A 12,549-nucleotide genomic window follows, 5' to 3' on the forward strand; every position below is an offset into this window, starting at 1 on the left:
GATTATATTTATTGACATATTAAATTAAATATAAAATACGTTTCATTAAATAAGCATCTCGGTGAAGGTCGTTGTATATCGGGATCTTAGACCACTTGTGGCGTATTAAAAACATTACTTAAATTTTAAATTAAAAATTAGTCAAGTTTTATTAAAACGAATATACATACAATATATATATATACAATTTGAAACGGGATAATATTTTACTATTTTGAAATGGATTTTTTATATGAAATAAAATACTCCTTAACTATAACTCCGTAACTCTTACTGGTATATTCGCAATGAATAATTATATGTTACTATCCTTTTATCTTTGTGAGTTCTAACCACTGTCCCGGTTAGGATTTAGATTACCACGTGTAAGTACTTGTGGTATATATTCATAAAGTATCAATTAGTTGCGAAAACTATCACGTACCTATATAATATTATAGTTTGAAATATTAAGTACACAGTTTAACAATCCACAAATGTTTTTAATTGGCAGTATAAATGATTTAATTTTTTAGGTATAAATAATTCGAATTACTGAAATACGATTTATTTATTCTACAAGATGCTTTATAAATTCATGAGTCCTGATAACATTCAATGTAACATAAGCTTTAAAAATGTCTTCGAAACTGGCTATGCAGAGGGCTATCTTCAACGTAACCAGCGATTTCTTGAGGAATGATGGAACTTTCTTCTACACTCCCACATGGACGACACATACATTCAAGGGGAGCTTTTGTTGTTACCTGTAAAAATAATGATTGTTGAATATTATCATTGACCTCACCAAAATTAAACAATAATAAGTACTAAAACTGATTGGATTGATTTACTAAGATGTTGAAAATTCAAAGAAGTCTCAATGCTATTTGCTTTCGAAAACACATTGATGAGTTCTTTCAGTGCCTACCAAGTCTAAATATTTCACTAGAAAACGAGCGTAAAACCTATAAATAAACCGAGTGCTTCGTCTACTGAACCAAGATGTACCTTTCGATATCTTTTTTCTTCATTTTTCGCCTTGGGACAGTAGAGCACCACTGATGCCTCTCGTTCTCCTGATTCCTGACAACAGTTACAGGAACGTTCCATTTGCCATATTTTACTACCAGATACCTGGAATAATATTCACATATATTGATTCACTTCAACTTCTAGTATACCTACCTACGACTCCTTCATGGTTTTATGATAAGCTGTAACGACATCAACAATCCGAACGCTTAGAATATATACAGTTTTTCAGCCTCAGCCACTGGGGCCCTTACGCCAGGCAAGTCAGTGGTTAGACTGATGGTGGATCCTCCGTTTAGGTTGAAGGTTAATTACGGTATCCAGGATTATACAGGGACCGAATGTAGATAAATGAGCAGAATTCAACAATGTGTATGTGCTCTGTGTTTTAAATTTTAAGATTCGAAAAAATGCAGCAAGATCCAATGTAGCCGTATTACCAGTAAACCGTAACGAAACGTAAAGGAACAGTAACGAATACTAGAGTAAATCAAATCTATAAAATACATTATTAAAACTATTACCTGAACATAGCTTGTACATTTGCCAATACAAGCATAAGAGGGTATGGGCTTCGGTACACAGCCTGGATGTTGCAGGACATGAATTACAGGCGTCATCTGACATTCTTGCCCTAAAAAGATTATATATTATGCATTAAGATTTCACAGCGAGGCACAGGAGGCACAGGAGAATTTTACAGCAATAGAAACGGTTCTCTTACAGTCTTAGTTCATTTTTTTCATTTCAATATTGGCGCCAAATACTAAGCAATACTTATTAATTTGATTAAATTATTAAGAATTTACGTTGTGGAAATTTACTGTTTATAAGAATAGTCAAACTAACAGGGCATGCTGTCCCATTATCGTCGTAGCATCAATTTACTAAAGCAAGAAGTAATTTGAGCGATAATAAATTATTTAAAAGTTTTGTATTGTTTGCTATACTACCTGGAGGCAACTGCACTTCTTGACTTTTTACGGGTTTATCTTGCAAATAACAAGCGGATAAAACTAAACCACATGTAAAAATATAGTTAAACGAAAACATCTCAAAAGTGACCTATGTGCTACGAAAGATGAAAATGTTATGAGAAAAATCACAAAATCGGCTGCTTATATTTGAGTTGAGACCATATTTCATTAACTTCTCAAGTCTAATGACATTAAAATCGTTTTAGTTGACGTGTCTCCTGCAGGACAAACACACTCCCAGCTGCGAATACATGAACGCCTAATGGGTGGTTTTTATATGAATGATTTTTATTAAAAAGCTTTGAAGAAAAATATCTTAACTAAATCATAATGAATACGTCCACTTCTACACTCTAAAAAAATCCTTAAGTATAGGTATGCATATATGGGAAACCGATACGGTAGTGGCTCATTAGTGGAACATCATACACTCAATAAATCCTTTTATTCACCTTAAATGAAAGTGTAGGTTCTCAATTTACATTACAATTAAATTTGTCATGCATAGTAAAAGGAAGTGGTTGGATTTTTTTAAAAGCCTGGCTATCTCGGTTTAGTTTTACGGCTAATAATAATCAGGTAATTAGATTAAAATAATACAGAAGGCTGATTCGTATGCCTATTAAACCTGACAAGAAATGTCCTTAACGACAGGCACGGTTATATGGGAGTCTTGCAGGTCTTGATCTACGTAACGACTTTCAGAAATTATTTAGGAATTTACTTTTTTAAAGTTGCAACAAACCTTATTATTCTAATATTATATTTTTATCCAACAGATAAAAGATTAAGACGATATTATCTACATCTCTCTGTGAGCATAACATGAATCAACTTTAATAAATATAATGTCCATTCATTAATCAAGTTTTATTGGCAACTAAAGTAACAGTATATAGTATGTATATAATATATATATTAAACTACCTAAAATACCTAACTACGTAAAATTAACAGAAATTCAATTCTAAATTAGAAGGCACTCAAAGAATATGGTCGACTAAGTATTTTCTGACGTCCAAGCTGTTTTATTTAATTTTATATAAAATGTAAAAACCTAAGACAAAATTATTTAATAATTATCATTATATTTAGATTTATTTGCAAACCGTACTTTTGTTAAAAACTCATTTGAAATTTTTACTTCCGGGTTTGGAGGTAAAATTATTTTTATTTTTCAAAATTTATTTTTTAATCAAAAAGAGAATATAATGATCTACACGAATTGCAAAGCGTGATATAAAAAAATATCCTATTAAAAAATCTAGTCCGAAAAAATCGGAATTTCAATTAGCATTATTTTTTAAAAGCAAAACTTGAAAAATAAACATCAAAATTCTTTTTATGTTTTTTCGTTCATACCCTCTACTCTAGAAGTCTAGAGGTATGATTAACCCGAATATAACCTCACCTTTTTTTCGCTGTCCGCTTCACGTGTTTTTTCGCAACATGGATTTAAAAAAGCCCGCGCAGCTAATAATTATCACCAAAGATGGCGATAACGGCCACTTAATCGTAATACTCTTAATCCTATAGTTATTACTTCTGAGGATGTTGTTAACTAAATATCTGATGTAGTACCTACATCATGCACTTTGAAAGAACATTGCTACCATATATTGTTGTGTAATAATGATTTAACATATTATATTTCTTATTTTTTATTCATATACATATTATGAAATGTCCTTAAGCATTTTTCGAAATAAATACATTAATATTTTAATTGGTTCATAAATTGACTCCCAAATGCAATTCCCATGGGATTTGAACGTCCAAACGAAGACGGATTTTTATTTATTCTATTCTTTCAAGTCTAAAACTTAAACATTTGTATTGGTATAATATTTTATATTTATTTTTACATAATTATTTAGCAGTACAGCTACAGTATGTGTTAGAAGCATATTAAGGTTTAAAACACTTATGTAGTTACCAACAATAGTGTTGGCAACAGATTTCATATCTTTCCCTCAACATTTTTTTAAATAAATTGTCTCTGCACAAAGACATCATTTAACATTAGGATAACGTTAAACTTAAGACTAATAAGTAATTTAAAACTAACCTAATTTACTAAAAATAATATTTAGCATAAGAAAGTGTCCAATAACACTACTTACAGTCTTCATAAATAGAAGAGACTCTGTTCTTGTGTACCTACTATGTTATTTTTCCACTTGTTTACTTGTTAAGCAATTAAGTCTAACTTTTTTTATTCATTTTAATGGCTATGAAGTAGTCAACCCTGTTAGCTTGATACACGTTATCGATTTGGGTGATGGATCTTAAAATAAAGCTCCTTACGGTGTTTTCCTTCACCAAATGAGTATTCAGTATTGTTAGGGTTTCTAAAATTTTATAATGAATTAATTAATTTTATCTACCAATAATTATTTTTTAATTTTCCTTATTTCCTATTTTTAGAGTAACTTCATACTAATACAATAGAAAACTAAATTAAAAACATGATATAAACAAAACAAGTAAAAACTTTAAACCTTTTTATAACTAATTATTATATTATTATTCACTATTTAATACATGAATGAATCTCTGTCGTATCTATACAATGCGACGTTATTTCCGTTCCAGAGGCAGTACGAAACCTCCCACAGGTTGAAAGTCACTCAAGACAGGGAAAATTGGAAATAGAGGAGACTTCAACCTAAATGTCGGTGCTTCTCTTCTTCTTCATCTCTGGATATGATTGGATAAGCCCGTAACAACTAAATGGCCACCCATTTGGTGGTACGATTAGAGTCTACGAGCGAAGCCTCCTGGGTGTCTCGTGGCGTTCTGATTTTAGGAACTCGAGATTGTTACTATACAATTTTTGTTTAACTCAATTTGAAGTGAGTTTGTTCACAATATTAACATGAATTGTGCAAATATATTGAAAATCAAATGGTGCATCAACATGGTTCAAAGGCAAGACCTCAAGATGAAAGTTGCGTGCCTAGACATTGGCATGATATCAAAAATCTATAAAAATATATTATATTACACAGTATCTCCCTCGTAAGCAAGTAGCTAAACTGACGACCTTAAAAATTGCTGTTTTTAGGTTACCTATTTATATACTATTTGAAAAACTTGGCAGGGAAACTGAAATCCTGTTTAAATAAGTGCAGAATCACAAAATTTAAAACATTGAATCCTCCGCGGCAAGACTGGATTAAAAAAGAACTATTAGAAGAGATAAATAGCAAGAACATATTATGGCAAAAATATAAAACAAATGCGGTGGACACGAAATTAAAAGCAGAGTACGAACATATTAAAGCAAGAGTATCACACAATATAAGAAAAGCGAAAAGTGAATATTATCTGAAGAGGTTTGAAGAAAATTCTAGTAAACCACGAAAAATGTGGAGACTTATAAATAACTTAGCTAAAAACAAAGTGCATGACAGACCTGGACCAGACAAACTTGAAACGGCAGCTGGTACTATTACGGACAAAAAAGAAATATGTGAAAGTTTTAACTTATATTTTTCGACTATTGGCTCAACCCTAGCAAATATGATTTCTAAAAAATCAAAAGTACCTCAAATTTTAGAAGAGTGTAGTCTAACTGATAGAACAGAATTGCGATTTCTGAAACCAGTAACCACGAAAGAAGTTATTACCATAATTAAAAATTTGGACTGTAACACTGCATCTGGCATTGATGGTATTAGTACAAAATCAATTAAATGCGTAAAAGACATTATTGCCACGGAACTAACAGTCTGCATTAACTATCATTTGGCACGAGGTATTTTTCCCAACGAGTTAAAGGTTGCAAAAGTTGTACCAATTCATAAAGCCGGAAGTAAGCTTGACCCGTGCAATTATCGCCCTATATCAGTTCTCCCAGTGCTTTCTAAGGTCTTTGAGAAGATTCTTTATAACCAATTAGAGTCATTCCTTAATTCAAAAGGTTTCTTTTACCGAAAACAATATGGCTTTAGAGCTCAATCAAATACTCTCGCTGCCACAATTGACCTCGTAACCAAAATTAAAAATAAAATTGATCAAAAACAAGTTGCCTTAGGTATATTTATCGATCTAAAAAAAGCCTTTGACACCATTAGTCATGAAAAATTATTACAAAAACTAAAACTTACCGGTGTTACAGGCAAAGCACTTGAAATTTTTAAATCATATATGGAGAACCGAAAACAAATAGTAAAAATAGGTGAATATGAAAGCAATTCCTGTATCCTGAATTTTGGCGTTCCCCAGGGATCAATATTAGGCCCCCTCATGTTCCACATTTATATTAACAGTATCAGTGACTTGGGTCTCAAAGGTGACATCTCCCTTTATGCAGACGACACAAGTCTCTTTTACTTTGGAAACTCGATAATTTCGAATTTAAAATAGACGGAAAAATACTTGAACGAAAACCTAAAGAAAAATATCTCGGACTTATTTTGGATAGTAACCTAACTTGGAAACCACATCTAGAAAAAATTAAACTTAAACTAACTCCACTCACAGGGGCACTGCGAAACATAACAAATTGTCTCCCACAGAAAGTGCGGTATCTGATCTATAATTCTCTGGTTAAGCCTCATGTCGACTACCTCATTGAGGTCTGGGGTACTGCAGCAAAGAGTAATTTGGATCCTATCCAGAGAACTCTGAATAGATTGATTAAAAACTTATTTAACTATAAACTTCGGACGCCTACTGAAAGGATATACGAGGAAACAAAATTAATGAATATTAAACAAACGTACACATACTACACTTGTATTCTAGTACGCAAAATATTAAATAGGGAAATTAATTCTAATATAAAATTTTTAACCAAACAACAAACACGAAATATTAACTTAAGACGCGCTAGTTACTTGGTGACCCGCCCTCCTAGAACTAACTATGGCAAAAGAAGTTTGGAGTATGAGGGTGGTACAATTTATAATAAGTTACCATCAGTTATAAAAGCGGAACAAAATTATGCCCGATTTAAAAAGCTTCTAAAAACTTACACAGTAATTACATACAAATAAGTGATTAAAATATAATATGTATATATATATATTGACAGGAATGCGATAACACTTGAAATGTTTAATGTCTAAAGGTGGGAACTGACCAACGTTACGAGGTGTAATGTAACATGTAATATAATGTTACACAGCGAGCATTCGTGCAGTCAGTACGTCGTGTTACGTCGTGTTTCCCCGTAACACGACGTACTGACTGCACGAATGTTCGCTGTGTAACATTACATTACATGTTACATTACACCCCGTAACGTTGGTCAGTTCCCACCTTAAAGAACTTTAAACTAACACTCCTCACGGTGTTAAAGAATTGTATTTAATATTGACCAAAATCTGCCTAAAGGTGGGAACTGACCAACGTTACGAGGTGTAATGTAACATGTAATGTAACCTGTAATGTAAAGGTGGGAACTGACCAAAGTTACGATGTGTAATGTAGCATTCGCATCGAGCGTGTAACGCATCGAGCATGTTACGCTGTGTTTTAAAATCGGCGTAACATGCTCGTCAAACGTCTGTGCTCCGCTTTCGCCGCCAGTGTTCACGAGATGGCCGACAGCGAAGACGCGTTGGTATCTTTGATTCTACTTAATTATTGTTTCATCCAAATTAAGAAGAAGAAAAAACGTTACTGGACATTAAACTTATTTAAAAACAGAGGCGTATGTGGTGGTTTGTCATTGATAGCAAGTTTGAAAAACCAAATGATTACTGGACAGTATAAAAACTTTGTACGCATGTCTCCGATCGATTTTGAAGAACTGTTGAATTTATTTGCTCTGGATGAGCTGGGTTCCACAACACTTCCTCTTCTCTGTATTTTTCTTTGTCCCACTCCATGTTTGATTGATTGATTGACGTGTGATTACTCGCTACCAGCGTGCGCTCGAGACGACTTTTGTCAAAGGGCGTACTGACCGAACCGCGTAACACTCAAAGGATTCGCCAAAAAACCGACAGCCGGGTGGAGCACTCAAAGCGAGCAACGAGCCGCTCGTTGCTCGCTGGTTTCCCCGTAACACGACGTACTGACTGCACGAATGCTCGCTGTGTAACATTACATTACATGTTACATTACACCTCGTAACTTTGGTCAGTTCCCACCTTAATGTTACACAGCGAACATTCGTGCATTCAGTACGTCGTGTTACGGGGAAACACGACGTAACACGACGTACTGACTGCACGAATGCTCGCTGTGTAACATTACATTACATGTTACATTACACCTCGTAACGTTGGTCAGTTCCCACCTTAAAAGTGATTTTAGTCTGTAAAAATGTTTTATAAACCTTGTACATGCCCTAAATATATAAATATAGGAATAAACTAAAAATAAAATAGTGTTATGGAAAAAAATTAAAATAATCAATGTAAACTTGTTATATCAGACTATGCCATCAATGCCACATCTAGTAAAAACTCAAATTCATACATCCGTGTTTTGCTTGGTTGACTGATCAAGTTTATTATGTCTACCCACATTTTTGGTGCTGTTCTGTTTTGTTATTTTATATATGTACCTACATCTGTGCGCTCTAATTTCTAATTTTTAATCTTAGTTTTAAATATGTGTTTCTCAGTAAGTGAATTTTGTATGCAATTCTTATGAGAAATAAAGTTATTCTTAAACCTAAAAAAAACTTGACTATTGAGATAGATATTCGTAGATAGAGATTTTAAGAAACTACTACCTCGACAATTCTCAAATATCCTTGGATTAGGTATATTTAACACAAATAATGTTTGGGGTACGACAAAAAGATGAATTTGCTTAATTGTGTGAAATAAAAGCTGAGGTGCTGCAAGGGACTGTATTAGGTCCGATCCTGTACCTTTTATACACATGCGTTATTCCAGAACTTGAAGATAACCTTCTCACAACCTTTGTTGTTGATACTGCTAGCATCTCTATTCTTTAAAGCGTTGACACATAATATGACATGTCTTTTGACAAATATCAATCGAAAGCATATTTTGTCTCGCTGTTTTCATGCTATATTATTATAAGTCGTTCTTGTATTTTAAGATTTTCAAATGATTTGCGTACCTATATGGAATGTTTTAAATGAGTTACACATATAAATTGAACTATACTTTATTATTCTTAAAAAAGCTTATTTGTTACGTTTATTGTGGTTTTTTTTGCAATTATAACGGTGTCTATAAAACTATCGACTGTAATCTCCACATTTGTAGCATTTGCATTCAGCTGGTTCCCGAAGTCTGATTTCCATTATGGCTCGCTCTTCGTCTTCTAAACGAAGGCCGTCAGGATCATAGCAGTGCGTCAATGTCACCAGGCGCTCGCGTAAATAATTTTCCTTGCAGCAGAAACATTCCTGTAATTAATTTTTAGCTTTAGAATGACAATATTAAGTTACACCAATTACCTAAATTAGTGTTAATATTAAAATATAAACACTTTTGTTCTCCATGTTTAAAAATCTATTAAAATAATAAAACTCAACTTTAAGAAAAGAGCGTACCAATTCTTAAAAGGCCGGCACGCACTTGCGAGCCTTCCGGTATCACTTAAAATCAGAGGAGCTTCCCCTGTTCTATATAAAAAAAATTTTGTTTTCCTACTAGTTCTATATTTAATTGATATGTTTTTGTGTTATTTTATACCAAAATTGTATCGGAATGTAAAAATTTCAAAAATGTATACCAGAAAACGATATCGGAAGTAAGGTATATAAGGAAAGTAAGTGTAAAAAAGAAATATGATTTTTTGGTGGTAATACTTACGAACCTTTAAAAAACCTGTGGGTGTAATAACAGAAGGTTGAACCTGACTATTGCATATCCCTTCACATTTATTCACCATAACTTCTCCACTGCATGACCGAACCAAACTTCCCATATCGTCATACTCCTCTGTAAAATTATTTGTATGATGAGAACCTAATACAACCATTTAGTATGAAAAAGCAATTATTATTAAGAGGCTATAGTTATAAGAAGGCACACATATATCTCTAATTTGTATTAGTAGACATTTAGGTACTGCGATAAAATCAGTAAATCCACCTTTCGTAACATGAATTTCCGAAGGCAGTGTCTCACAATTTTCATCTGCACAACATTTAAGAATAGTTATAATTAAAATTTCTAATAACATAAATGTTAATTTGTATGTTACTGCCATAATTGGTACGAAATAAATGCAAATAAAATAATAGTTTCCTACTAGACACCCTAATCCACACTAACCTTCTTACAATTTGAATCGGTATTTATATGGAAATCTGTAACTTTATTATATTAAGCAATACATGTTACGTTACAAAGACAGCGGGAATCCTGGGAGTCTTTAAGTAAGGAAACATGTTAAACTCCGTTGGAGACTTAATCACTATTTCTAATAGATGATTTATAAGTAGTGTAGTTATGAAGGCAGGAGTAAAAAAAGGATATCATTTTAAAAAAATGCTTTTCTATTTCGACAACTATGGGATTTAGCATATTTTTACCTGCTACGTATAGCGTACCGTACAAAATTTTTATTGCTTTCATCGATTTCGCTTTGAATACTTTACTTTTACTATACTCTGTATAGTATATACTTTAGCTAGCTAGGCTAGCAAGTTTTAAAGATTCAGTTTTGTATTTAACACATTTCCTGCTTAAATATATTATATGCATACACGTTGTAATGTAGAATCCCGTGTTCAACAATATAAACATAATATTATAAATATATTATCAAACAGAACAGACTAGTAAAGTTAAAAAATAGCAAAGCACGTAATCAAGTCAATTATGTTCTGTATTATATGTGTCAGAACTTGGCAGATAACTGCTGTTCTCGTGATAAACATACGTGTAGTATTCTGTGGTCAATAGTCAATATTGTTGAGTGTGGAGCAGTGTGGCCGTTTTTAGTATATTCAGTACCAAATTGGTATAATTTGGGCTCCGTGTAACTAATTTAGTATTTTTTTGGTATCCTTTTATATTCTGGTATTTTTTGGTACATTTAAACTTTCAACATTTTAAAACACATTTTGATGTATTTTTGGGCTGGGCGGGAAACACTCACTTCCATTCGTTCGTATTTCGTTCACATGTTTTTGTCTTTGTCTGATTTTTACCGCAAATGTATCATTTTGTCTCTTTCGAACGGTTAATGCTAACAAATTCGTGAATCGTGCTTTAGCTACGTATTACTATCTACGTTACATGCTGTACTTTTATACATGTGGTCCCTTTGGGACCACGGATGTTTTAGTTCTTTATTTATTTCTCTCTGTGTGCATGTGTAGTGAAGATAATGAAGCGTAAATACCATCAGAAATATAGATCTGGGTGGGAACAAAATTCTGAATTTTCGTCATGGTTGACAAAAGATAAAAATAATGAGAACGCCTTGTGTAAAACGTGTGGAGCAACATTTTTAAGCAGAATCGCTACAATTAAAAGTCATGCATATTCTGAAAAACATCAATAGAAACTTATATGTTGTAGTGGATAATCCAAAGTAAGAAAGCTATGCCCCCATTAACATATTTATAAGATTATTGTGTCCCTTATTTTTTATGGCACATGAATTAATTGTCCTACTTCTACAGGATGTCCGATGAATCTTGGATAGTACATGTACAGTTGTACACACATGTATAATTGATAAAAATTTATCAAATTAATCAAATCCTGTTTATTTTCAGAACGATGATAAATTACTTAGGAAAGAACCCATATCTGAAGAAGTAAGAAAAGCAGAGCTTATATTTTATGCAGCGTTGGCAGAACATAACATACCATCTCGGGTCATGGATCATCTCAGCGATTTATTCAGCAAAATGTTTTATGATTTGGAAATCGCAAAGGGCTTTTCCTGCAAACGCACTAAATCTGCTCAGTAAGCTCAGTGCAGCGAATACTGACTTAGTATCTATATATATAAAAGAAAGTCGTGTTTGTTACAACACTTATAACTCGAGAACGGCTGGACCGATTGCCATGGTTTTTGATTTGTTGGATTTGTTTCCGTCCCGAATAGCAGAATAAGCAATAAAATATCGGATAAGTTAACGAATAACAATAAATTAATTAATTAATTTTACGAATGCAAAAACCATATGGTGCCATCTGTTGACAAAACTACGCATCATTTTACGTCGAATTCGTGTCAGTTCAAGAAATTCCGATCTTGAGGTGAATGAGGAGATGCATAACCATGCTTTGATCCTGATCAAAAGATGTTGGATATCAGAAAGTGCTTAACATGCAGTATCGCCATATTGACGCTAGAGAGAAGATGCCTAATGTGTAAAACTGTCATTCTTCTTTCGCAATGGCAAGCAATAAAACATTTCTGTATTTGCAAAAGAGTTGTATTAATTTAATAACTTAACATTAATAAAATCCTAAAATAAGTTAAATTAAAGTAACAACGATATTATAAGGTTGTAGGGCGGAACGAAGTTAGCCAGGTCAGCTAGTTTATAATAAAACTTATCGTAAATATTTATTATTATTTTAATATGTCTGTATAATGAAGGTGTGTAATTGGTAAAATTAAAAAGTATCTGATAATAAGTGTTTTAATAAAA

At 32.7% G+C, this 12,549-nt stretch overlaps 2 protein-coding genes across 2 annotated transcripts; both read right to left on the minus strand.

Moving 5' to 3' along the window:
- Positions 1-535: 535 nt before the first annotated feature.
- On the minus strand, positions 536-2,110 carry LOC125063035 (bursicon). The gene is made up of 4 exons (XM_047669244.1): positions 1,968-2,110; positions 1,539-1,648; positions 991-1,116; positions 536-746 (listed from the first exon to the last, which is right to left on the minus strand). The coding sequence occupies exons 1-4, from the start codon at positions 2,065-2,067 to the stop codon at positions 612-614; spliced, it is 471 nt and encodes a 156-aa protein (XP_047525200.1). The 5' UTR covers positions 2,068-2,110; the 3' UTR covers positions 536-611.
- Positions 2,111-9,073: 6,963 nt separating this feature from the next.
- On the minus strand, positions 9,074-10,192 carry LOC125063036 (partner of bursicon). The gene is made up of 3 exons (XM_047669245.1): positions 10,025-10,192; positions 9,747-9,871; positions 9,074-9,333 (listed from the first exon to the last, which is right to left on the minus strand). The coding sequence occupies exons 1-3, from the start codon at positions 10,140-10,142 to the stop codon at positions 9,163-9,165; spliced, it is 414 nt and encodes a 137-aa protein (XP_047525201.1). The 5' UTR covers positions 10,143-10,192; the 3' UTR covers positions 9,074-9,162.
- Positions 10,193-12,549: the final 2,357 nt, after the last annotated feature.

Source organism: Pieris napi, chromosome 2 (assembly GCF_905475465.1).
Source record: "Pieris napi chromosome 2, ilPieNapi1.2, whole genome shotgun sequence".
In the NCBI taxonomy this organism is placed as follows: Eukaryota; Metazoa; Arthropoda; class Insecta; order Lepidoptera; family Pieridae; genus Pieris; species Pieris napi.

Excerpts from the sequence above, each read along its gene's own strand:
- LOC125063035 (XM_047669244.1), bottom strand. The coding sequence starts at position 2,067 with ATGTTTTCGTTTAACTATATTTTTACATGTGGTTTAGTTTTATCCGCT. Across the intron at positions 1,117-1,538 it reads AATGTACAAGCTATGTTCAG|GTATCTGGTAGTAAAATATG; the intron begins GTAATAGTTTTA and ends ATATTATTCCAG. Across the intron at positions 747-990 it reads AAGAAAAAAGATATCGAAAG|GTAACAACAAAAGCTCCCCT; the intron begins GTACATCTTGGT and ends TTATTTTTACAG.
- LOC125063036 (XM_047669245.1), bottom strand. The coding sequence starts at position 10,142 with ATGGCAGTAACATACAAATTAACATTTATGTTATTAGAAATTTTAATT. Across the intron at positions 9,872-10,024 it reads GGAAATTCATGTTACGAAAG|AGGAGTATGACGATATGGGA; the intron begins GTGGATTTACTG and ends ATAATTTTACAG. Across the intron at positions 9,334-9,746 it reads CACCCACAGGTTTTTTAAAG|GAATGTTTCTGCTGCAAGGA; the intron begins GTTCGTAAGTAT and ends AATTAATTACAG.